The 24,428-nt window shown below is 52.4% G+C and overlaps 6 protein-coding genes across 6 annotated transcripts; 3 read left to right on the top strand and 3 right to left on the bottom strand.

Annotated features, from left to right (window-relative positions):
* Positions 1 to 13: 13 nt before the first annotated feature.
* BROUX77_000187 (uncharacterized protein) lies at positions 14 to 3,688 on the bottom strand (the record flags this gene model as incomplete). The annotated part of the gene is made up of 5 exons (XM_073746345.1): positions 14 to 2,694; positions 2,846 to 2,912; positions 2,969 to 3,334; positions 3,414 to 3,547; positions 3,625 to 3,688. 5 exons carry the CDS (start codon positions 3,686 to 3,688, stop codon positions 14 to 16), a joined length of 3,312 nt encoding a protein of 1,103 aa, XP_073608424.1.
* Positions 3,689 to 7,109: 3,421 nt separating this feature from the next.
* On the top strand, positions 7,110 to 11,358 carry BROUX77_000188 (uncharacterized protein; the record flags this gene model as incomplete). The annotated part of the gene is made up of 3 exons (XM_073746356.1): positions 7,110 to 9,719; positions 9,779 to 10,363; positions 10,468 to 11,358. The coding sequence occupies 3 exons, from the start codon at positions 7,110 to 7,112 to the stop codon at positions 11,356 to 11,358; spliced, it is 4,086 nt and encodes a 1,361-aa protein (XP_073608425.1).
* Positions 11,359 to 13,775: 2,417 nt separating this feature from the next.
* On the top strand, positions 13,776 to 18,093 carry BROUX77_000189 (uncharacterized protein; the record flags this gene model as incomplete). The annotated part of the gene is made up of 5 exons (XM_073746367.1): positions 13,776 to 14,106; positions 14,168 to 14,599; positions 14,670 to 15,529; positions 15,633 to 15,899; positions 15,991 to 18,093. The coding sequence occupies 5 exons, from the start codon at positions 13,776 to 13,778 to the stop codon at positions 18,091 to 18,093; spliced, it is 3,993 nt and encodes a 1,330-aa protein (XP_073608426.1).
* Positions 18,094 to 19,071: 978 nt separating this feature from the next.
* BROUX77_000190 (uncharacterized protein) lies at positions 19,072 to 19,473 on the top strand (the record flags this gene model as incomplete). Its single annotated transcript, XM_073746379.1, has 1 exon — positions 19,072 to 19,473. One exon carries the CDS (start codon positions 19,072 to 19,074, stop codon positions 19,471 to 19,473), a length of 402 nt encoding a protein of 133 aa, XP_073608427.1.
* A 147-nt stretch (positions 19,474 to 19,620) lies between these two features.
* Positions 19,621 to 20,381, bottom strand: BROUX77_000191 (uncharacterized protein; the record flags this gene model as incomplete). The annotated part of the gene is made up of 2 exons (XM_073746390.1): positions 19,621 to 19,804; positions 20,242 to 20,381. 2 exons carry the CDS (start codon positions 20,379 to 20,381, stop codon positions 19,621 to 19,623), a joined length of 324 nt encoding a protein of 107 aa, XP_073608428.1.
* A 370-nt stretch (positions 20,382 to 20,751) lies between these two features.
* On the bottom strand, positions 20,752 to 23,490 carry BROUX77_000192 (uncharacterized protein; the record flags this gene model as incomplete). Its single annotated transcript, XM_073746401.1, has 3 exons — positions 20,752 to 22,647; positions 22,720 to 23,317; positions 23,396 to 23,490. 3 exons carry the CDS (start codon positions 23,488 to 23,490, stop codon positions 20,752 to 20,754), a joined length of 2,589 nt encoding a protein of 862 aa, XP_073608429.1.
* Positions 23,491 to 24,428: the final 938 nt, after the last annotated feature.

Here is a 24,428-nt window from a genome sequence, read left to right on the forward strand (position 1 = left end):
AATCTGAAGACTTCTACTTCTCAGGGATGGGAGATTTGGCTAGGCGACCTCCAGCACTCAGGCGCTTCTGCAGTCTAGCTTCCTTATCGCGCTGCATCCGCTCAAAAGTGCTGGGGCTAGAGGTGAGTGTTGCGGGCGGCTCGGGGCTGGCAGCTGTGAGCAGATTTGCGCGGCCTCTCTTTTGATCGAGGTACTGTTGCGCACTGCGACTCAGAGGGAACGCAGGAGACGATGTAGGTACTGCAGCGCCGTTTTGGAAAAGCACTTCGGCGACAGCAAAGGTGGCTGTCTTTTCAGGCTCTGCTGTCGACGGGGTTAGGGCGGCGGAAGGGGGTGATGCCGGGTTGGCGGCTGCCATGGCCAGGAATACAATAGGCGTGTTCCGAGACCGATCTGCAAGATTGGGATTGGCCTTGAGTGCAAGGGCATATATGACTTGCTTGATGTCATTTTGCTTGACAGCTGCCAAAAGTGTCTCGTCGGCGGTGGCGAAGCGGGACAGTGTCGGCGAGATGGGAGTGACATACTCGCGGTTCACGTACTTGGCGGTAATAAACTTGAGCCGCTGTTCGCGGGTCGCTTGCGGAGAGCACTTGGCAGTAGGATCCAAACGGGCCTCCCACACCTCATTAGCCACGCGGTTCCCAACTTGCATGAGAAGCTCGATAATATCGGGAGTGAAAGATGTGATGTCAAGTGTAAGGGACCGGACCTTGCTGATGTGGGTGCCAAGAGACCGATGAATGCCGCTACATTCAATGCATAGGATAATGGCCAGGTTGATAGAGACCCATTCCACTTTGGTGCCAGAGCCACAGTCGGCACACCAGGAATTGCCTTGATCGTTGTCCCGCAGCATCTGCAACAGACGGTCGGGGTTCTCATCATAGGTTGATGTAGTTGTGCGAGCGGTGCTGGGTCGTGCTCCGACGGTAGTTCTTCTGATTGGGATCCCAGCAGAGCTGCCAAATGTCTGGTGGTGGTTGCTATGAAGGCCGTGGAGGGATCCAGTCTTGCCCGTCAAGATCTTGCCAATATCTCGCTTAAAGGATGACGACTCAGTCACAGGGCTAGGTTTGATATCTCGCACACCGCGGCCTTCCATGGCGCTTTGGAGTGCATTGTTGATGGACATGATCCAACTATTCATGTCTTCCTCCGAGGTGGCCTGGTACACGCGACGCAGATTGGGTGTAATAACTTCGAAGCAAAACCGGCGATCTGCATTACGAGCTTCTCTGACCGAGGCTGTGCGCAGGTCAATGGGATCCATGTGCAAATCTAGCTTTTCCTTCCAGTTGCTGTACTCTTGCAGTTTTCCTTGGTCAAGGACAAGCCAAAACTTGTGCCAGCTCGGCTGTTTCAGAGCTGCCCGGGGGTCAACGTGGCCATTTGGACGGCTCAGAGCCCATACTAGGCCTTCCTTTCTTTGAGAGCTACCCCCAGGGCTCAAAGACGTATTGAGCATCATGTGGTTCCGGTCCTCCAGATCACGAATACCCTTGAACTTGGAGTTATTTGCCGGACTTGTTAGGCCAGCAGGCTCGGTGGTGGGACCTGATCCTAAAGTTGGCCTGAGCTGTGAGCTAGTGCTATCCGCTCTCGCAAGCTCCGAGTCGGACCAGGCTGATTGGCCGTTTGCAGAGCCGGGCTGGTTCATGGCCAGAAATGCGGTTTCAGCCTCTGTGGTGAGACCACCCTTTTCGAGAACGCGGCGCTTTTCTTCCCGCTCCAACCTCTGCAGTTGATATTCCTTGTCGGCTTGTTGGACTTCTTGGCGAAGGGCCTCAAGCTGAGGCATTAGACTATCGACGCGCTTGGCGGTATTGACAAAGCTTTCGGCCTGCAGGTTGGCAAAGCGAGTGAGTTTGGAAAGCACCTCTTGGTCCTTGCGCCCACCATGAAGATCCTGCATGAAGCTGGAATAATCAAAGCGCTTGAGCTCAAAGTTTTTGCGCTTAGACTGGTACTTGCTATCACTGTCGGCAAGCTTCTTAGATTTGACAGAGTCTTGCCGTTGGCCAAGGTACCGAGAGACATATGCGTAGTAGTCCTTGCTTTCGTCTTCAAAATCGCGCTTCTTGAACTCGGCCTGTTTGATATCAGAGGTGTAAAGCTTGGTGAGAGGGTCGATGACAGCCTGTTTGAGATTTGCCGTGTTTTGGCGTTCGTAAGAGAGGATTTCTTTGGCGATTTTGTCGAAGAAATGGTCGATGGCTGGTTGCACTGCATTGGCGTTTGTGCTTGAGGCTTCGCGGAGGGATTCGATGAAGGAGGCAAAGGCATCGTTCGCCTCGGTTTGCGAAAGATAGGCGCTTTCGGCCTTTTTGAGGACCTTTTTCATTTGGGTGCGCATGTTGCCGGTCTTTTGCTCCAAGGACTTCATGGTGGCCCTAAAGACGGGCCCATCGTCAGTAGCCATGAATTCGGTATCAGACTTGGGACATGCTATATCAACCTTGACGGGCGCAGCGAGAGAAGAAGCGCCGGCAATCTGAGGAGGAGAAATGGTAGAGACAGAACTCGAAGGCGTGGGATCGAGTTGTGATATCATTGGTGAGGTGGGCTCATCAATATCGTTGCTGCTACTCAACCTGGAGTCGACAGATTGTGCTGAAACTACTCGTAGTTTAGGCGGCGCGCCAAGGAAAAAAGGCACTGGGGATGTTGGTTGGCTGAGGGGCTGAACCTCGTCTGGAGACACGGTTGTTTATGTTAGTACTTGTGCGATTTACACGAACAAGTCCGCCGAGGGAACAAGATTTTGGTTGGGGGACACCCAATCACGAACAACCATGTGCGTAGGGGCGTATGGGCTGAATGTAAAGTTGGGCATATTACTTACTTGAGACCCAGAAGGAGAAGCTAGCCAATGTCTCTAAGCGATGGGCACGGGAGTCATACTCGACAAACTAGAGCAACGAATGATTAGCAATCAGGCTGATAGAACAGGCTGAAGGAGTCTTACACTGCAGATATTTCTCCAGCCGCCTTGACGTTCGTCCGTTGCCTTGGGCGGCCGCCACTTCCAGGACCAGTTGAAGGACACTGACGGGTAGGGCTTGGTTCCATAGTCGCCTATTAATGTCACATTGTCCATTTTGTGCAGGTTTGGATTTGCGTTGAACTCGCTGGTGATTAGATTCTCTACCTCACGCACACTTGAGCCATGGATAAAGGTCAAGCCAGCGATGCTGGTGTCGGCCGGGGGGGACGAGCCGTCTTCGGGGCGGCGAATGGTGAATTCGAAGTTGAAGACGAGTTCCTCGTCGTTGGTGAGCTTTAGAAGGAAGGGCGGCGGTTGTGCGAGCGAAGAAGATGAAACGTCGACATCCTGGGACATCAGACAAGCAAACGTTGGGTTAGCTACGACGTAGATTGCAGGTGGGGAGCAAGAGACTGTCTCGTCTCACCTGGACAAATTCGACGGGTGCAGTGTTCCCGGCAGGGCGAGAAGCAGTGATTCTAGAAGCTGGGAAGCCGTTGGGCTTGAGCTCAAGGTTGTATCGCTTGCGAGGGCTTGTGACAGAGACTGAGGTTATGGAGACTGGAGAAGAAGAAGCTGGTTAGCGCTGCGGGAAAGTTGGGTCTGGATCGGCAGTGCGCCAGAGAGGGGCAGCCTACATCGGGTCTGGTCTCTCAGAAAAAGAGCCGCCGGTGTGTCCAGACGGCTGGTGACGTTGCCCATGGCGGGCGGGTCGTTCGTCGGAGGGATTCCGGTAGCGCGATATGGTGGTGACGATAGTTTGGGTGAGTAGCGGGAGCGCTTCGGGGCTTTCGAGCGGTGTAAACGAGCAAGGGAGAAAAGAGGGAGAGGGGGTGCGGCGAAGGGTGGGCGTTGGAAGATCACGAGATGTAGCCACAAGACCAGAGCCGAGACAAGCAAGTATGTACAGGGCGACGAGGAGCTGGGGAGCAGGCCGTGGAGGCGGGAGCGGGCGGCCGTCAAGGAGAGACCTGGCGTGTACTTGGACTCTTATACGTAGGTCGGTCTTGTATTCCGCAGCCGTTATCGAGCCAGTCGAGACTAGGACTAGGGATGGCGGCCAATAAATGGAGCCGGTATAGTGTTGGTGTGCTTCGGGGCAAAGGGCGCAGATGTCTTGCGTGTTGTACGTGGTGCACTATGATAGAGTCGTGTGTTGTGTCTTTGAGCAGAGCCCGCAATCTGGGTCAGAAAACGATGAGGAAAATGTGAAAACACAAACAGAGTGCGACTGACTTTCTGACGGGTTTTTGCGACAGAAAAGCAAAGAAAAAAAAAAGGAAGGAGAAAATACAAGGGGTGAAGAGGAGGGGGAGCGGGACAAAATGACGAGAAATGTGAAGAAAAGAGGAACAAAAAGACGAGTTTGCTAGGAAGAGAGTGGCATGGTTAGACGGATGGATGACTATGGCTTTGGCTTTGACTTTGACTTTTGGAAGCGAGGCGTCGTTGCTACGGCGGGCTTAGCGGCTGCTTCAGAAGGGTTAGCGGAGGGGTCGAGCGGCCGTAGGGGCAGGCTACAGGGGGCGGAAGCTGTACCAGCAGGCCGACAGTGAATGGTCTTGGTGCTGATGCCGGGGGGCACTTTATTCAGCAGGTAAATATCTAGGCTGCAGAGATAGGCGGGGCCTTTGCTGCAGGGGCCATCGTGCAGCGAGTGGGAGTCAATGAGCGGGAAAGAGGGAGGGGCCGCAGTGCCGGGGGCAGAAAAGCAGCAGCCGGCAGATGAAGTAGGAGAAGAACTACAAACAAACAACGAGCTGATTAGTCAACTCTGTGTCGGTTGGAGTTGGAGTTGGAGTTTGCTAGTGGCAGTTGTAAGAGTCAACTATATCCACGGTTAACTATATATGTGTAACTATGTATCTACTGTATCTACATATATCCATTTGCATGCTCGCAACCAGACGACCACTGAACCTCTTCCACCAGAGTGCGCACAAGCTCATGCTAACGCTCATGACCCATACTCATGCCACAGACACACGCACATGCACACGAACAGTGCGTACAAACTCCCACTCCTCCAGATCTGAGTGGCACAGAGCCAGCCAGCGGGACAGAAGCGAGCCAGGTAAGTCCCCGCGAGAGCTGGGAACTGGGCAGGCAGAAGGATAACCAGGGCTGGTCGGTCTTGATGAAGCTCTAACTTTCTATGACGGCGTGGGAATAGCCACAAACGGTGCTGAGAAAGGAACACTACGGTATGCATGAACGTGTACACCACTCTACGAGAGAGCTCTACAGCACCGGGCGACCCGGTGGGTGGTTCTGCACACATTCGAGCAGCTGTAGATAACAGCCAGCCAGTACGTAGTACTATGGAGCACCACCACTAGTACGACTTGCAGATGGGAGCCACGCGTCAGTCCAGCAAGCATGTGCCTGTCTGTCTGTCTGTATCTCTGTATCTCTGTCCACCAGTCCGCCCGTCTGGCTTCTTGGCTCGTCTGTATCATACCGCCGCTGTGCATGTGCCAGACATCAGGTACAGCCCGCCTTGTTGGATGAGTGTCTTACTCGATTCTGTAGCCATACAACTTGTCTAGAGTTGCATGGGACGCTTGTGCTTGGTCAACCACCTTGCCTACTTCTTCGGCCTAAGCCCTTGATATCCGGCTATCTCGTACTCAATAAATAACACATGACCCTGGCGAGACCCAGAAACCGACGACAGCTGCATTTTGACTGCCGTGTGTTGGTTGGCTTGTATAAGCGTAAGCGTAAGCGCCTTTTCTCTGGCATGTGAAAGTGCCGGCGATTCAGGGCAACTCAGCTCTTGAGAAGCCCGGCACCAGCAGCCTCAAACTCGGAGCACGGGACCACTTGGAATCTTCTTCAGCCTCTATGCCTACAACGACTCCTCTACTCCTATACTCGAGCTTCTTCCATGTGTCATCTCCTCTTCCCTGCGCTTCTATCCCACGGACTCGTCGACATAAAACATCAGACACCCGTCACAGCCCTAGGGGGTCTTCAATTTCCCTTGGCTGTCCTGTACCAGTAGCTCTAACTCCTAAATCCATAGTCTAAAATCAGCCGTACCACTGGGATTAACCTTAGCCCTTCTTCTTCTAACTAGCTTGGACTGGTGTCTGGCTCCCCTGGGCGAACCACAAGTACATACACACACGTACATACATATATACATCCCGCGATGCCTCTCGTTTCGGCTGCCAGTAAGACGTAATCTCACACTGCTGACTAGCACTCTACTCTGTGTCTGTAGTCGTACTCGTCTTGATCGGCACTTGTTCTCATGTTTTCTCTAATTTTTCTCCTGCATCCTTGTCCCCGCTTTTCCCTGCATTGTCTCTAACCCTAACACACATGGCCATAGGGTCTGTTGTCCCTGCGAGCCAGGTTCCTGGCCTCACTTGCCCACCCGTCCTGATCTCTTCCTCGTGCTTCCTTGCGTTCCACCTGATTTATTCCAGGCTTTTATTCTAGGTGTTCTCCTATGCTTGCTTGGTAAGAGTCATGATTTTATTTATTTTTATTCTGCTTTGATTTCTTCGCACTCTTTCCACACAGCTTTGCCGCTCTGGAGCTTCCACCACTGAAACTGAACCCTTGCCGCATCTCGCATTCAGGCTCTGTTGTCTCTGTCTGTGTCGCTGTCTCTGCTTTTGCCTCTGCCTCTGCTTCGATCTCCCTTCCCCTCCCTAGTCTTTGTCCGCCCGTCCTCTCATCGTGGCCACCTGTGCTGCCGCCGTATTCTCATGTAATCATCGATCCAACCCGCCCTACCATATCTACTAACTACCGCATCTACCAAACTCGTGGCTTTGCTTCTTCTACTTGCTTGCTCTGCGCCTATTGACTGGATATCGTTAGCCTGGCCCCGAGCTCCTTGACCTTGTCATCGAACGACATAAGCTGATGATGGTAGTGGGGATGATGACCCTCCGCCTCGCCATCGACTAATTGAGACACCCGCACAACCATCTACAATCCTCCCCCCGGCCACCAGACCCATCCACAAATCTTCCGATCGCGACTTTGCCTTGGTGCCAGCTTCTCCCCATATCGAACCGTCCCCCTTTTATACGCCGGATAAACAGACTACCGCCCCAGATACTCCCGATCTCTTACCGCTTTTCCGCCGCTTCCCTCTTTCATCATGTCGGTCCGCCAGTCGTGGGCTAGTAATAGCCGCCAGAGCATCAGCCGTCTCTCCTCGCCCCCCGTGCGTACCACACGAAGCTCTTCCTCGGCCGCCGAAATCTCCCAAGAAGAAGCCTTTTCCTATGCCTTGAGAGTTGCTTTTCTGCACCACCTGATCCAACCTCGCCAGAAGCGTCGCCAGTTTATGCAGAATCCCCAGAAGCCTATACACCGCTCTACAACCAGCGTGAATGCCCTCATCTTCACCGAGCTCTCGACAGGCGGCTCATCCAAGCTTCCTCATGGCTTCAGAACCCCTCTGCTGGAGCGTCTTCAGGGTGTCGTCGTGGGATCTGAGCGCATGCCTGGCTACAACGACCCTGCTGTCAAGCGCTGCTTTGCTGAGGTCTACACCAAGTTCACTAGCAAGGACTTTCTGCCTACTCTCAAAGACCGCAAGATTGAGCCCCTCGTGCTCATGGTTTATTCCAGGGCCACACAAGCTGCCGCAAAAAACGCTGCCCCGGGCGACGAATCTCACCGCCTGCTTCCCGATCGCCATGTTGCCCTATTTGTGCGACTATTGATCCGTATCATTAGAGACGAAGGCCACGATCGTGACAAGGCCAACTTGTTATTGCAGCTCGAGGCTCTGGAAAAGAAGTTGCTGACGAATTCGCAAGATCTGTCCATGGACAACAAGACCACCTCAGTCGAAGTTGCACTGCCTATTAGCTATGATGTCAAGGATATGCCATTCGTGCAGCAGGTTTGTCGCATCTTTGGATATTCCCAATCAAAAGCCCAGAATGAAATCAACGCAAACAAGTCTACATGGACTGAAGAAGCTGCCATGAAGGACTTCAAGTCATATCAACAGAGACTAAATCTTGGCATGTCAGGCACCCTGCAAAGCCGTGACTTTGATGTCGAAGAGGCATACGAAGAATGGAAGGCATCTGAAAAACGCGATCTCAGTAACATCATGATGGATATCCTCACCGTTCGCCCTGATCTTTCTCGCACATCTACAGGACCTATGGATAGCAGCAGCAGCAGCAATGTGAACAAAGCCCTACCCCCGTTAAACCTGGACTCAGACCGCTCATTCTCAGAAATGGCTCAAGCAATCACAGCTTCCGGAGATCTGGATGGCATGGGTTTCGACCCCGCGACGGCTATGAATATGTTGTCGATGGATGATACTTCCAGTATCCGCAGCGTAGAAAGCTCGTCATACGTCTTCACCCCAATGAATCCTCGTCTTTTCTACAAGACTGTGGTGCAATATACTATGACGTCACATCTCCTTACCCAAAACCATACTGAAAAGTTCGTCCCCGTGTCAAAACAGTCTGCAGAGTTTCTATTGTTCCTTGCCACAGTATGGCGTGTCCCGCAGTTCAGCCGCCATGTTACTCTTCTTGAAGTAGCGGCCCGGAAGTACATTGATGAGGAGATTGAGCTCAGCTCTATTGGATACGTCTTCCAATACATCCAAAACCCGCCAGAACCTGTGAAGCGGCCGCCCCATATCGCCAACTATGATAAAGCACTAGTGGACATTGACTCCAGTCGATGGACCATGCAAGATTTTGTTGCTTATAAGCAGTCACTTACCATGATCTACGATCGTGCAATTGGTGAGCTATGCGACATGGTCGCAAAATGCTACGAGCCAGCACCTCCAAACCCAACCATGACCCTGACTATTCTGCGCGAATGTATCTACAGCGATCCTGTCTTTGACCAGCGACCCTCTGATAAAGAGAAACTACGAAAAGGGCTTGAAGATGACCTTCGAGAAGCGACCAACAAGATATACGCCGAGATTCTACAAAACAAGGTGCCCTCGTCAGAAGAGAACTGGGACTTCTCGCACGTACAAGCCCTGCGGTTGGGTGTTATGGCTGCATTGAAGCGTATTCAAAGCTACCTCGGGAACATGATTGAGGATGAAGAAATCGAGGGTGTCAAGCCTTTGGATATCCTCATTGAAAAACTTTTCCCATCTTTTGAAGTCGATGCCGAGGCCATCATCAAAAAGGTTATTGAGCAAGGCAAAACCTCGGGCCAGGAGGTTGCTTTTGAAGATGGCTTCACCATGTATGCCGAGCTTGTCAACCTGCGCAACATGCACAAGCGCCTGCTGCCAAACGTGCGCTTTGCCTTTAACATTGAAGATTTGTTCCTCGAGTTTGTCCAAAAATGGCTTGCCAATGCAGAAGAGAGAGTGACATCCTTTGTAGAGGAAGCCATTAAGCAGGACTCGTTCAAGGTCCGCATAAACGGTCCCGAGGATATTCCAACAGACAGCCAACGGCACAGTTCGTCCATCATCGACATCTTCACTCTGTTCAACCAGACACTTGATCAAATTACCAAGCTGAAATGGCAAAGTGAGCTGCACCACGCGCGTTTTATGACTACTCTGGCACGCATATTCGCTACAGGCATTGGTCGCTACTGCGAGATTGTTGACAGCCAATTTACCAAGGAGATGGATAGACCTTCAGCCCGTGAACTTGCCGCTGTTACACAGTCTACACAAGAGAAGCTATTCCAGTATGCTCGTGATGCGTTAAATACCAAGGTCAAGGCAGAGCCTTTCCAATTCTTTCCCGAGGTGAGTCCATGTCTAGACATTGAGTTGTTTCTCTAGGAGATTTCTAACACCCATTCTAGTCATTTGTCAAACTAAACAACATTGAGTATGCTATTCAAGAACTGGATAAGCTAGAAAAGGAAATGAATGTCGATGCCTGTGTTGCCACCATAGAACGCTTTGAAGGTCCTCCAAAACCTATGCGCAAGGGATCCAACACGTACATTTTTACCATAAAAATGATTGAAGCCGAGGATCTTAAAGCCTGTGACACCTCGGGCTACAGCGATCCGTATATTATCCTGTGCGACGAGCATCGAAAGCGCCTGGCCAAGTCTCGCATCATCTATCGCAGCTTGAACCCTCGCTGGGACGAGTCGGTGGACATTACAGTCCACAGTACCATTAATGTCATTGCCACGATTTGGGACTATGATACATTTGGAGACCACGATTTCGTCGGCAGAGCGGCCTTGAAGCTAGACCCACAGCATTTCAAGGACTATCTACCAAGAGAGTTTTGGTTGGACCTGGATACACAGGGCCGTCTTTTGCTCCGTGTTAGCATGGAAGCTGAGAGAGACGATATCCAGTTCCACTTTGGCAAGGCTTTCCGGCATCTCAAGCGGACAGAACGTGACATGGTGCGGCGCATCACGGACAAGGTAAGAAACAACACAATGAGGGCACTGGCTTGCAGCTTTGCCGCCTATACTTTTGCGAGCAATCTTTCAAATCGCGTAAATACTTTGCTAACTTTGCTACATAGCTCACGGCGGAAATCAACGATACACTGTCATTGGAAACTCTCCGCGCAATTCTTAAGACGGGCGGTATTGGTGCCCAGGTCATGAACTTTTGGCACAAGTCGCAGCCTCCACAGCCTTCAGCCACAGCAGATGACATTGACAAGGCACTTGACCCTCTATATGACTATTTCCATGATAACTTTGCTATAATGAAGCAGACACTCACAGAAAAGACAATGTTGGCAGTCATGACTCGCTTATGGAAGGAGGTGCTAATGGCTTTGGAAGGCTTGATGGTACCACCTCTTAGTGACAAGCCTTCGGATCAAAAGCCACTTACAGAGCGTGAGCTCGACATTGTCCATAAATGGCGCGACCAAATGTTTACTTTTTTCAACGCCAAAGACGACAATGGCGTGGCGCTCGGTGTCCCAGAAGACATTCTCAAGTCGCCCAAGTATCATGAGTTTACGTCACTGTACTTTTTCTACCTTGAAACGACAGACAATCTCATCCGCGAATCAGAGCGCATGGCGGCTGCCACAGCCCAGCGGCACCGCGCGATGCTGCAGAACCCGAACCGGCTCTCAGCCCCAGCCAGCCTGGGCCCCATGGCTCCGGGGTTCGGCAGCATGGGCACGATCCGACGCGGGCGCAGCATCATGATGAGCCGCAACCTCGGGACCATGCGACGCGCGCGCGAGCAGAAGCGCAAGGAGGCTCAGGCCGACCCGAGCGACGACGGCATCCTGCGCATCCTGCGCATGCGTCCCGAGGCCGCGCCGTACCTGCGTGAGCGCTCGCGCCAGCGCGAGCGGCAGGAGTCGACGGCTGCGGCTGTCATGATGATGCAGCAGGGTGGCGCGCGCATGTCGGGCGCGTTTGGGCGTAATAATCTGCCGATACGCTAGTGGAGCTGGGCGAGGGCGAGAAGCGAGGTGTGAGGAACGGGTGAACTTGGTCAAAAGGACTGGGGGATGAGTGTGAGTGGGGAGGAAGACGAGTTTTGCGAAGATCTCGGGTTAATGACTGATCTAGGGTTCATGACTGGAATGTCTTTGCGAAGCATGTTTTTATTTGTGCCATCTTTTTTTATTTCTTTTTTTCTCATTGTTGATATATGTAGACGAATCTATGGTTTCTTGTTAAGCTTATCAATGTTTAGTTGGCAATTTTTTCTCATTTTTCTTCACTTGGAGAAATCGGAATCAAAAGATAATCCAGCTAGTTAGTTCGTTAGTTATAGTACCAAAGTTCTTTGGTTTGCGGATCGGGAAGATGTGTAGCAGAACGTGCGTCGATCTGGTTTCAGAAGATGCAAGGCCAGCGGATTGTCGGGAGCGACCCTAGGTGTTTGAAACCAACCCTAATGAAACAACACAGCCATGACGTCACTCCAGTGTTACTCATTTGAAGAATCTCACTATCCCCACTTTTTGCGTCCGTAGTGCACGATTCTAAACGGGACTAGGGATCCCAGTTTCTTTTTTGCTAGTCAAGTATGACCATGAAAAAACTGAGGCTAGTTTTAGGCTATGGGAAAGGATCTCGACAGATACGGGAAGGGGGAAGAAGGGAAGAAGAGAGGAACAAGAAACGAACGAGATGACGGTGGAGCAAGGGCTGGCGTGGCGGTAAACATAGATACAGATAGGATAGATAGATAGCTGGATGTATCTGGTCATGCAGGCGCCGATAAGCCCGCAGAGTGTCAGCATTGAAATAAAGCCACAGGTTCTTCAATAGCTGGCTGCATGGCAGGCAGCGATTGTGTCATAGTCAGCACTACACTACATGGATGCGTGGGATGGCCGGTTTGTGCGTGGGTATGGTACAGGATGTGTTGCAACATGAAGAGGTTTGGGGGGGAGGGCTAGACTGAGAGAAGTCATGTGGTGATTTTTGGTCGAGCATGGTACAGGGAAGTTGTGGCGAAAATGAGACTACAAGGCAGAGAGAATGACAGGCTGCTCGTTATTAATCGGCACGGCTTGTGGATGGTTAGGTTAGGTTAGAGTTGGTGATGTCTTTCTTATGTGTGTTTCTGTGGACGCCGTCTTATAGCGTTGTCTCTAGGGGCGCTTATAGTGGATCAGACCCCCGCCCCGAATCCCTTTCTAGCAGCCCCAAGGGGGCTCTTTGGCTGGGTGAAATTTGCCAATTCAGAGCCTAACATGTGCAGGCAAGATCAGGGGAGAGGAGAAGGGAGGAGGAAGAGAGAAAGAGGCCTAACTGTGCATATGCGTACATATGTATGTATATATGTATGTATGTAGTTATGTACAACCCAAAAAGTACTGGTGGGCGTCTTCGGGCGTTTGGCGAGTTTGCGTGTACATCCAAAGTGAGGCAAAGAGGGGAAGCTGGTGGTGCGTGGGCTTGTGTAAAAGTATTTATCATCACACGGATTAGAGAGGGAGAAGGCGAAGGCCGCGGCGACGACAAGGGAGGTTGGTTGGTGGGAGAGTTGACGTCTTGTGATTGGTGATTGGGATTGGCGTGCTATGAAAGAGATTGTACTGTGTTTATGTAGGTAGTTACTTGTCCAGAAATTTGTGTCTGTATGTATCCTGTGCTTCCCACCGCTTACTGTCTCCCGTAACTACTGTGTGTGCAAGTGCCGCTGTCCGTTTGCTATTTCCCCATCTCACACACACATTTATCCTCAACGCAACTGCCTTCTTCCAACACACTTGTCATCTGTTGTTTGTCGGCCTGTTTGTTCTTCGCTCGCTCCTGCCTTTTGCTGTTCCCTACTCCTTCCATCTCCACCGTCATCCTTCCTTCTTGCCCGCTCTTTTTTCCCCCTTCATCTGGGTTGCATTTTTCTTCCGCTTTATGCCTTTTTTTCTTCCTTGAACCGGTGACTATTTTTTTTTGTTTTGTTTCTTCCTCCTCTACACCAGGAATCAAGCGGAGGCTCCCAAACACCAAGGCGAAAACCAGCCCAAGTCGTCAGCAAGGAAGATCAAAACTGCCGGGACGCCTTCACGTTAAAAGGCACGCCAAACTGAAACGAACGTGCTTTTATTAGTTATATCAATATTTTATCGCCACATCTGTCATCGCTTTGGACCCTCGCTGTAGAGAAAAAGCCTTTTTGCTAAAAACATTGCCTTGAATTCTCGTCTGTCACTATCCAAGGGCCAAAGCTTCTTCCGAGACAACAACCACAACCCGACGCCACATCAAATCAGACGAACCCACCCGCACGCTTAAGTTTTGCCAACTAATTCAAGTCCCGCCTCCACCTCCGATCCCGTCGCCGGCCCTCCGCCTCCTCTTCCGGACTCTGTCTGTCCCTCTCCCTCTCTATCGCCAGCCCACTATGGGCGACGAATCTGCTTTCGCCGCTATCACGGCCATCGTATCCTCTTTGGCGCCAGATCCGACCATTCCTGCTACGCTCCCGCTGAATATTGCTTCCCAGATCCAGCTCCCCGGCGAAGATACTGCGGAGAAACGCCTTTTGGAACAAGAGCTCGCAAAGCTTGTCTTCAGAATCCAGAGTGTCGAGGCCCGCGCATCAGTCGCCCAAGGGGCCGTTTTTGCCAACCTCCCCGTCACTAGCGTACCGGCTTCTGCTGCTGATGCCTTCTCTGTGCCTGATGACCGTGGTGTCGCCTCATTACCCATCTTAGCAGACACCCAACCCCAAGGTATGTCTCGGTGCATATACCTCTTTCCCTTCTCCCCTTATACTCCTTGACTCGGGCACAGAAGCTGACCATCTCCGTCTATCAGCTCCTGTCCCCAATCCCCCCGAGTGTGCTTCTTTTATTGATACCCAAATAACCCAACCAAACACTGCGTCTCAACTCAACCAAACAGAACAAATAAACCAACTTCGGAACGAACTGTGGAAACACCAAAAAGCAAATGATGCCTTCCAAAAAGCTCTCCAAGAAATCGGCGATATTCTGGCTGCTGTAGCCCGTGGTGACTTGACCAAAAAAGCCACCTTCAGCAACTTCGAAGTCGTTCCCGAAATTACCGCCTTTAAGCATACAATTAATCGCATGATGCAGCAGCTCAATGTCTTTTCTAGCGAAGTGTCCCGTGTAGCACGTGAAGTTGGTACCGAAGGTTTGTTAGGTGGACAGGCCCGCATTGACGGCGTGGATGGCACGTGGAAAGAGCTTACAGACAATGGTATGAATTATTTTTTCCCCTAGTTTTCTGGCATCATTTCTGAGACACTAACGATCCACTGCCTCTACAGTCAACGTCATGGCCCAGAACCTTACCAACCAGGTCAGAGAGATCGCTTCTGTGACCACCGCTGTCGCCCATGGTGACTTGACCAAAAAGATTGAACAACGTGCCCAAGGAGAAATCCTACAGCTTCAGCAGACTATCAACACCATGGTTGACCAACTGCGCACATTCGCATCCGAAGTCACTCGAGTAGCCAGAGATGTCGGAACTGAAGGTATTCTCGGTGGCCAGGCCGATGTCGAAGGTGTTAAGGGCATGTGGAACGACCTGACTATCAATGTCAATGCCATGGCCAATAACCTTACTACACAAGTCAGAGATATCATCAAGGTTACCACCGCTGTAGCCAAGGGTGATCTTACCCAAAAAGTTCAAGCCGATTGCAAAGGAGAAATCTTTGAACTCAAGTCTACCATCAACTCCATGGTTGACCAGCTGCAGCAGTTTGCTCGCGAAGTTACCAAAATTGCCCGCGAAGTCGGTACCGAAGGCCGTCTTGGTGGCCAGGCCACTGTACACGACGTTGAAGGAACTTGGAGGGATCTTACTGAAAATGTCAACGGCATGGCCATGAACCTCACCACCCAGGTGCGCGAAATCGCCAATGTCACCTCCGCCGTCGCCAAGGGCGATCTCTCTAAGAAGATTTCCGTTCCAGCCCAGGGCGAAATTCAGGACCTGAAAAACACCATCAACACCATGGTTGACCGTCTAGGAACCTTTGCCTTTGAGGTCAGCAAGGTCGCTCGAGAAGTCGGAACCGATGGTACGCTGGGCGGCCAAGCTCAAGTTGCCAATGTGGAGGGCAAGTGGAAGGATCTCACAGAAAACGTCAACACCATGGCGTCCAAGCTTACTGTACAGGTATGTTGTTTCCTTTATGCTAGAGTCAAAAGGAAATCGGGGTTGCTTTCAATCCCCTATACCCTTTTCCTTGGCCTCCTTTCTAACCATCCTTTTCTTATAGGTCCGCAGTATTTCTACTGTTACTCAGGCTATTGCCAATGGTGATATGAGCCAAAAGATTGAAGTCCAAGCTCGTGGTGAAATCATGGTTCTCAAGGAAACAATCAACAATATGGTTGACCGGTTGTCTAGCTTCTGCAACGAGGTGCAACGTGTAGCCAAGGATGTGGGTGTTGACGGCAAAATGGGGGCCCAGGCTGATGTTAAAGGCCTCAAGGGGCGTTGGAAGGAGATTACCACAGATGTCAACACTATGGCTAGCAATCTGGTAAGTGGCATACACGCTAGAAAATGGCGTCAAAATAACCGCTCTGACCCCCCGTTATCTTGCTCGGATTCTAACATGATTTTCTACTTAGACCACACAAGTGAGAGCCTTCTCAGATATCACCAACCTTGCTACGGATGGCGACTTTACCAAGCTCGTCGATGTTGAGGCTTCCGGAGAAATGGACGAGCTCAAGCGCAAGATTAATCTCATGGTGTCCAATCTGAGGGACTCGATCCACAGAAATCAGCAGGCCCGTGAGGCTGCTGAGTTGGCCAACAAGACCAAGTCCGAGTTCTTGGCCAACATGTCGCATGAAATCAGAACACCAATGAACGGTATCATTGGTATGACTCAACTTACCCTGGATACCGACCTCACGCAGTACCAGCGTGAAATGCTCAACATTGTGCACAATCTCGCCAATAGTCTACTCACCATCATTGACGATATTTTGGATTTGTCCAAGATTGAGGCCCGGAGAATGGTCATTGAGGAGATCCCCTACACACTGCGGGGGACCGTCTTCAATGCTCTCAAGACTCTAGCAGTCAAGGCTAATGAAAAATTCCTGGATCTTAACTATCGTGTCGATAGTTCTGTACCTGACCACGTTATTGGAGATTCCTTCCGTCTGCGCCAGATTATTCTCAACTTGGTTGGCAACGCAATCAAGTTTACGGAGAATGGCGAGGTCAGTCTTACCATCAGAAATGCGTCGGGCCAGGACACAGAACAGTACAAAGACGTCAACGTCATTGAGTTTATTGTGCGTGATACCGGTATTGGTATTGCTCAGGACAAGTTGGACTTGATTTTTGACACGTTCCAGCAAGCCGATGGATCGATGACGCGCAAGTTTGGTGGTACCGGCTTAGGTCTGTCGATTTCCAAACGTCTTGTTAATCTGATGGGTGGTGATCTGTGGGTGGAAAGTGAGTATGGCAAAGGGTCCGAGTTCCACTTTACTTGCAAGGTGCGACTTGCCTCCATGGTTATCTCACCAAAAGATCTCAGTCAATACCGCGGCCACCAGGTGCTCTTTGTGGACAAGGAGCAGTCTGAGTTTGGACCTGGGGTACAGAGTATGCTGAATGAGATGGGTCTCATCCCCGTCTTGATCACATCAGAGACAAGTGTGTCGCTGTCAATGAGGCCTGGTGCGACTCTACCATATGATATTATCCTGGTAGACTCCATTGAGACGGCTCGTCGTCTCAGGTCTGTGGACGACTTCAAGTACCTGCCTATTGTGCTACTAGCACCTGTAGTGCACGTCAACTTGAAGTCGTGCCTGGATCTTGGCATTACATCGTACATGACGACGCCTTGCAACACAATGGATTTATCCAATGCCATTGTACCGGCTCTGGAAAACCGAGCCACGCCGTCGCTTGCCGACAACACCAAGTCGTTTGAGATTCTGCTTGCTGAAGATAACCGGGTCAACCAGCGGTTGGCAGTCAAGATTTTGGAAAAGTATCACCATGTTGTTCACGTCGTGAGCAACGGTCTGGAAGCCGTCGAGGCCGTCAAGCGCAAGAAGTTTGACGTCATCCTGATGGACGTGCAGATGCCCATCATGGGCGGCTTTGAAGCGACCAGCTCTATCCGTGATTTCGAAAAGACCATCAACCGGCGCACGCCCATTATTGCCCTGACGGCACACGCCATGATGGGCGATCGCGAAAAGTGCATCCAGGCGCAAATGGACGAGTACCTATCGAAGCCGCTGCAGCAAAACCACCTGATCCAGACTATCCTCAAGGTCGCCACCTTTGGCTGCGAGCTGCTCGAAAAGAACCGCGAGCGCGAACTCGCGCGCCAGGCCGAGGCCAAGTCCAGCAGCGCGCACCACATGGACCAAGACATGAGCAGCACGTACCAGCACTACAGCGCGCAAGCGCAGCTGCAGCCGCGGTCGAATGCCGAGCTGGTGTCAGCGTACGGCAGCTCGTTCCAGGGCAAGTCGGCGGCTGGATCGTCGCCATCGGTCCTGGGCTTGGCGCCGGGATCAAAGTCGGCGGCGTCGTCGGCGGTACTCAAAAGCAAGGCGTCGTCGACTACGGCGCAAACGGCGAGGGCCCAGGCCAAGGAAAAGACTGAGACAGAGGACGAGGTCGGTGCTGCAGCTGGGAGCGTAGATGAGGTTGTAGATGCAGATGCCATGGACATGGATCCTGTAGCCGCATAGGCAGACTAAGGTGCGGTGTGACGGGGTACGAGGGGGGGTCTTCCTTTTAGACTTTTCTTATTTTTCTTGTTTTTGTTTTTTGTTTTTGTTTTTGGCATGGCTTCAGAACTGGGTCGAGAACCCACGGAAAGCTTGATTTCTTATAACCATGCTGAACCGGCTTTCGGGTTTACTTTATATGTCGGGTTGTATCAAGAAGAATGGGGGATTCTATGACGTCATTAGAGCTGAGCAAGTCCTGTTTTTTTACAAGTTTTATTTTGATTCGAGGATTTTTTTTATTTTCTTTTTTTTTTCTCTTCTCCACGCTACGCTCCCTTCCGTCCTCCTTCAGCTCCACCCCTCCCTCCATCCCTCCCTCCATCCCTTGCCTGACAGGCCGCGAAGTGTGTGGATTGGAGAAAGCACAAATGACACCGACTCACCGTCCTCGACGGTGCAAGGAGAGAGAGTCCATGTCGTTTGCCCGGCGGAGCGAGCCTCGAAGTAAACATTTCTTTTTTCTTGTTCTTTTTTTCAACTCTTGACTACCGTCCGATATACAGCCTTCTTCCTTTTTTTTTTTTTTTCCAGCCGCTTCTCCAGCTGGACACCCAATCCTGCCCAACGCCCGCTCCCGCGCTGCGTCTTATATACCGCCGAGGAACCTGATCAGCGACGTGCATAGCTGGTACATAAATGGACAGCGCAACGCAGCTCGTACAATCTACGCGAGGCTAGTCCAGGCCAAGCCCATGCGCTTGTCCTTTTTCAGCTTAGATGCGCGACGCCAGAGCCTTCTTTGTCTCGTCCGTTCGTGGCGTATCAATGTCTGATTGAGTGTTCGGGTAGATAAGTACGTGTGGTGGGCATGGCGGGTGGTTCATCGCTTTCTACCCTTTTATATTCACACTCTGACCCCTCCTTTTGCACCATCCTACTCTCTACTCTCCGTCTCTATCCCCCCTCCCCAGCTCTCACACACCTGCCTCTCTCACCATGTGCTCCCCCTTCGTCATGAACAAAGCCAGAGGCAAACGGCCCTGCCGCTGCCTACCCTGCCGGCCGCCCATCGCCATCTCGACCTCGACCTCCGCCGCCAGCCCGCCCCAGATGCCACTCCCCTCTCCCGTGTCCAGCAGCAGCCACACCACGTCGCCGCAACCGAAGCAGTCGTCGTTCACTCTCACGTCACGCAACATTGCCAGCATGATGACCTGGGCGCTGCGGCGTGCCGAGGCTTCTGCTGCGCCTGCTCTGCTGCTGGATGTGCCCGGGGGCCCCGAGTCTAGATTGGGGGCGGAGGAGGAGAAGCTGTCGTATGCAGATGAGATGAAGGACGCACTGGAGAACCGCGCGCGCGTGACTATCGTGCACGAGACGGTCGTGCGGCCTTGGTAAAAAAGAATCAAAGAAAAAGACAAAAGAAAAAAAAGGGGGAACAAAAAAGCAGTCGGCATGCCATACCGCGAGATGCGATCTCCGTACCCTAGAAGCCATGTATTGATCTATCCAGTCTCTCGCCCTGCCCCGTCTTCCGCCTCTGCATCAGCCGCTCTGGTCCCCCTCGGCATTCTTCTTCTCCTCCTGCTCCGCCTCTTGCTTGCGCTTATGTTCCTCCTGCCGCCGCACGACGCCCGGCGACGCGCCCTCGAGCGCATCCATCAGCGACGCCAGAGTCTTTTCGAGGTTATCTAGGTTCTGCTCCATGGCCGAGGCTGTCTGCTCGGCTCTGGACGAGAAGAAGAAGAGAAAAGGGAGAAGGTTAGTCTCAGGATCAACTACAAAACAGTTTCTCGCGGCGGGCGGTGGTGGTGGTGGTTGTGCACTTGGGATTCCCTCTGTTGTGCTTATCTAAGCAACAAGAAGAAAGATGATGTGTCTGAAAAGTGTCATGTGGGAGGAAAAAAAAAACAGGATCGTGTCTGACACCACAACGTAGATCAAGGGTCTTATTGCTGCCCGGCCCCAAGAACCCAGGGCCGCGGAAGGTGACGTCATGGGTCACGACGATCGTGTCGTCAGTCTCCCCAGGAATCTAGGTGCATTCTAGGGTTTACGGGTAACCGAAAGGGGCAGCAGACAAAAAGAAAAAGAAAAAAGAATGGCCTACTTTAGAAGATCGCGATAGGTCTAGTAGACAAGAACCGAAAAAAAAGGGACAAGCACAAGTTAGCTTCAAGATAGACAATGGCATCCGGGACTCGCTCGTCCTCTCGTCTTCTACCCACCTGAGCCAGCTCGGCATCTGAAACCGGCGTCTCCTCGCCGCCGCCCGCGCTGGCGTTCGCCTTGCCGTTGCCGTTCATATTGAAGCTTCTCCAAGAAACACGACGCGTTGGAGGTCTCTGGGCTAATTAGAATGCGGAGACAGAGAAAAGACTCGCTTGATGTGACGTTCTAAAGCCTGGGAGGAGGAGTGATGGCCGGTCAAAGGTCGAGAGATACGGTTGCCAGACCTCTCGATCAACGGGAGGGGCGCAGTTTACCCCACTCTTACTTCGTGTAACCCTGGCTTCGGGCCGGCTTCACATAGCTTTTAGGGTTCGTGCGGGATCATCACCTCGATCGGCCCTCTAGTCTATCGGCATTACACTAACACGGCGACGATATTCAGGGTATGTACATAGTTACATCAAAATCATAAGTCCATCTCATCATATAAAACACACACAGCCTCTACTCATCCAGCGCCTCGGCCGTCCAGTCCTTGCGGATATTCAGCTCCTGCAAATCATCCGTCTTCTCAATCACCAGCCCGCGCTCGTTGGCCAGATGCAGCAGGCAGATAAAGCAGTAGCTCGTTGAGATGTCGTCCATGACTGCCTTGGGATACACGGCCTGCAGGTCGTTCATGACCTCTGTGAACTTGAGTGTCGGGTCGTTGCTGGGGTCCCGCGGCGTCTTGGGCTCGTCCATCTCGCCGGGCGACGTCTCCGGATCATCGTCGTCGTCGGTGGGGTGACGGCGTGACGGCGTCGGGGTTTCCGGCCGCTCGTTGTCGCGGTCCAGGCTTTCAAAGCCAATTGTGTTCCACAGCTCCTGCTTCAGCCGCCGCACATCCACCTTTTTGGCTACGCGCGCGTACTGCACGTATTCTGGACGGATGCGCCGCGTCTGCGTCACCAGCGTCGTGCCAAAGTCGCCCATGGTATTCATAACCGTGTCGCCGCCCATCATCATCTGCGTCATGCCACCGCCTTCGCCCATAGCAGGGGCTTCTGTGCCGGGGGAAAAGTGATCCCGCGCATCGGCAAACTGGTCGTCGTCGTCATCGTCAAGGCCTCCAGGGAATGGCATGTCGTCCTGGAAGAAATTGGCGTCGTAGTCGCCAGCCGGTGCTGCATCATCGTCCTCCGTAGTCGGTGCTGCCTGTTTGTGGTTCGCCCAGAACTCTTCGTTCATGTCGGCTTCGTGCATGTTATCAGTGCCGTTGGCACTATCGCCTCCCAACAGAGGCCCAAAGCCAACTGCCCTCCGCCGACCCATGCGTGCCCGAGGCTTGAGGAAGAGGCTAAGCAACTCTTTGGAGCTAAAGTGCTTGTCATCAGGCAAAAGATTGCGGTTCTTGGCCTTCCAGTCCTTCTTGGGCAATGAGATGGCGGTATTTGATGACGCTGGCGTGTAAAGAGTCTCGGCTAGGGAGTCCTCTAGAGGAGAGTCAAAGTTGATAGAAAATGCCTCCTTTTCCTTGCGCTGTCGCGTGGGCGCGGCAGGCTTGTTTATATCCTTGATCTTGCGGATTCTCCAATGTTCAGCACTAGTCCAGTTCTTTTGCAGAGCCTGGTCGAAATAGCTGAGAATGTCATCGTGCATCTTTTCGTTGGTTTGAGGGTGTCCCATAGTGACAACGTAGTCGCCATTGGGGTCATCAAGGAGTTGTGCATCGTCATCGCCATCATCAACATTTCCGTTGAAGACACGCATTTGTGGTTCCAAAGCAGCCTCGCGTGCCCAGGCCTCGCCACCTTCGCCAAAGGCAATATCGTCTACCAGGTCAAAGCCGCCCAGTCCAAGATCATCGTCGAAGCCGCCACCATTATCATCGCCCATATCAGAGTTTCCGTCGAGCCCGCTTTTGTCGGCATCATTCTTCCAGTCTTCTGGGGCGCGCAAGAATGGTATGTCAAGAGACCCTGAGGGGTCACCGAGATCAAAGGTCTTGAGTGATGGGCATACATCAAGCTCATCCAATAGGCTTAGATCGGGGAAGAACCGAGCACGGAGTGACCCCAGGTCTACATCGGCACCGGGATGCTCAGGCTCTTGGGCTTCGGCATTTTCATCCTCGTCCTCCTCCTCGATTTTCGATAGTTCGGCACCGTCTTCGAAAGCAGAAGAGTCAGGATTGTCTTTTTTATAATGTTTCGCCGCATCGTCAGTATCATCGCTGCTGTCAAAGACAATGCGACCTGCTGAGTCAATCATTAGGTGGTTGAGCAGTAGGCCCTTGGCACCACCTTCGTCGAAGTCTGCCGAAGCCTTTTTGAACAGTGGATCAACAGCAAACTCCAGCTCCAGCTTTTTCAGTTGTAGTGACGTGAACGAGGGAGCAAGTGTAACCTCGGAGCGAGCCTAGAGTACCGGATAGACACGAGGGTTAGTAGCTGGTAGCAAGAAGTGTCGGGCACAATCGGCGGCTCATACCTTACGCTTAGTCTTCTTCTTGACATTGCCGTTCTCATCAACCTCCTCCTCATCGCTATCAGCGCCTTCGACATCTGCGTCGCGTTCCTTTTTTTTGTTGTTACTATCAGCAAGACCGCTGAGCAGCTTGCCTGTCTCAGTAGCGACACTGTCGATTCTGCTGGTGTAGATCTTGACACAGCCATCGAGGGTACAACTGGCTTTTTGGAAGTTGACGCCGTCGCCCTCTTTAAGCAACGACATGTCGTGGAAGTAGTCAATCAAGGCAAAGTTCCACGAGTTGGCAGCGTTGATTTTGTTATCAGTAGCCATCTTCATCCATTCCTCAAAGTTGGCCAGGATTGGCACACGCTTCATAGGCGTGACGGCGGTCCCGCTAACTACGAGGCTATCATCGTCGTCGTTGTCATCGTAGTTGCCAGACCTGCGGTCCCCATGTGCCGGAGTGGTCGGGGCGTTGTCAAAGTCGGTCAGGCGGCGGTTCTTCCGCGGCGTGGCAGTCGCGGCGCGCTTGAGCTCGTTTCTTTGGGCCTCGTGAGCGGCCTGGCGATCGTGCATGCGGCGGGCTTTCTCGGAGGCGTCGTCATTGAGGGGGATACTAGGGAGGGGCGGAGGAAAAGGGTTAGCATGTGGCGGAGTGGCTGGCCCTTTGCAGACCGGGGGTTGGTCATATTACCGCATGGTGGTGATCGACGACTTGAAGGGAGAGTTCATTGTGCCGGTCGACATGCGCGAGCCTGGAGGCCGCGGCTTCTGAGCAACCCGGGGCATGAGGTGGGGTTTGCGGGTGTCTCTGAAAATGTGTTGGAGGGGTCACTGGGAGGCGGAGTTGGCGATGCCGACGGTCTAGGCCACGAACAACGCGCAAAAGGGAGGCTATAAGCGAGCAGCTCAGGGCTTTCCAAGCGTGGACCGCAGTGTCTTTGAGTAGCGCTGTCGCGCAGCAAGTCTGATAAGGCTTGGTAGACCAAAGGCTTTTTGCTGGCTGACTTGTTTTTTTCTCCCGTCAAAGTAAACAATGGCGGGCTAGCAACGCAGCCGTGCCGCGGGGAGGACTGGCGAATCACAGCCCTTGCACCCCGTATCGGCTATCACCACGTGACCCCAGACCCTACACTCCCGCCACGCTCAGCCACGCACGCCGGGAAGGGCTCGCAGGGGCCTCCCTGACATGTGGCTTCTTCTCCGTGTACCAGCCCCTTTCTGACCCTCGCCCAAAGCTCCTTTGTCTCTGCATCCGCCATCCATCCCCGAATCCTCAAAGCTCCCCAAGCTTGGCACTTAATTGGGATGACCGACCCTGGCACCGAATATCCATTTAATTGCCTGTTTTTTTGACGCAGCGGAGGCCGCCTCGTCCCTGGTGTCAACTTTGTTCTCTCTTGTCACGCACGCCAACGCAGCCCAATTGCCACCCAAAAGTCCAAGCCAGCCCAGCCAAGCCATGCACCAATTAAGCATGCATTAATTAAGCTTTGAGCTTCATCGTGGCCGGGACTCGAGTCTCGCTTTGCTATTACTCTGTTATTTTGGGCTTTTCCCCTAATTTTCTGCTCTCCTTTTTGCCGTCACAATGCACTGCCCACTGACCAGCTCAACGCATAATTTCTGCTCTTGCGGCGCGTCCTGATCACGCCCGCCCAGAATCTTCTTTCAGAATCTTCTCTGCTGCCACCAACTTCCGCCTAGGCTCACCTCACTCTGACAGA

The sequence above is a fragment of the Berkeleyomyces rouxiae genome (genome assembly GCF_048999995.1).
Source record: "Berkeleyomyces rouxiae strain 22BRR77 chromosome Unknown BrBRR77_ptg000001l, whole genome shotgun sequence".
Taxonomy (NCBI): Eukaryota; Fungi; Ascomycota; class Sordariomycetes; order Microascales; family Ceratocystidaceae; genus Berkeleyomyces; species Berkeleyomyces rouxiae.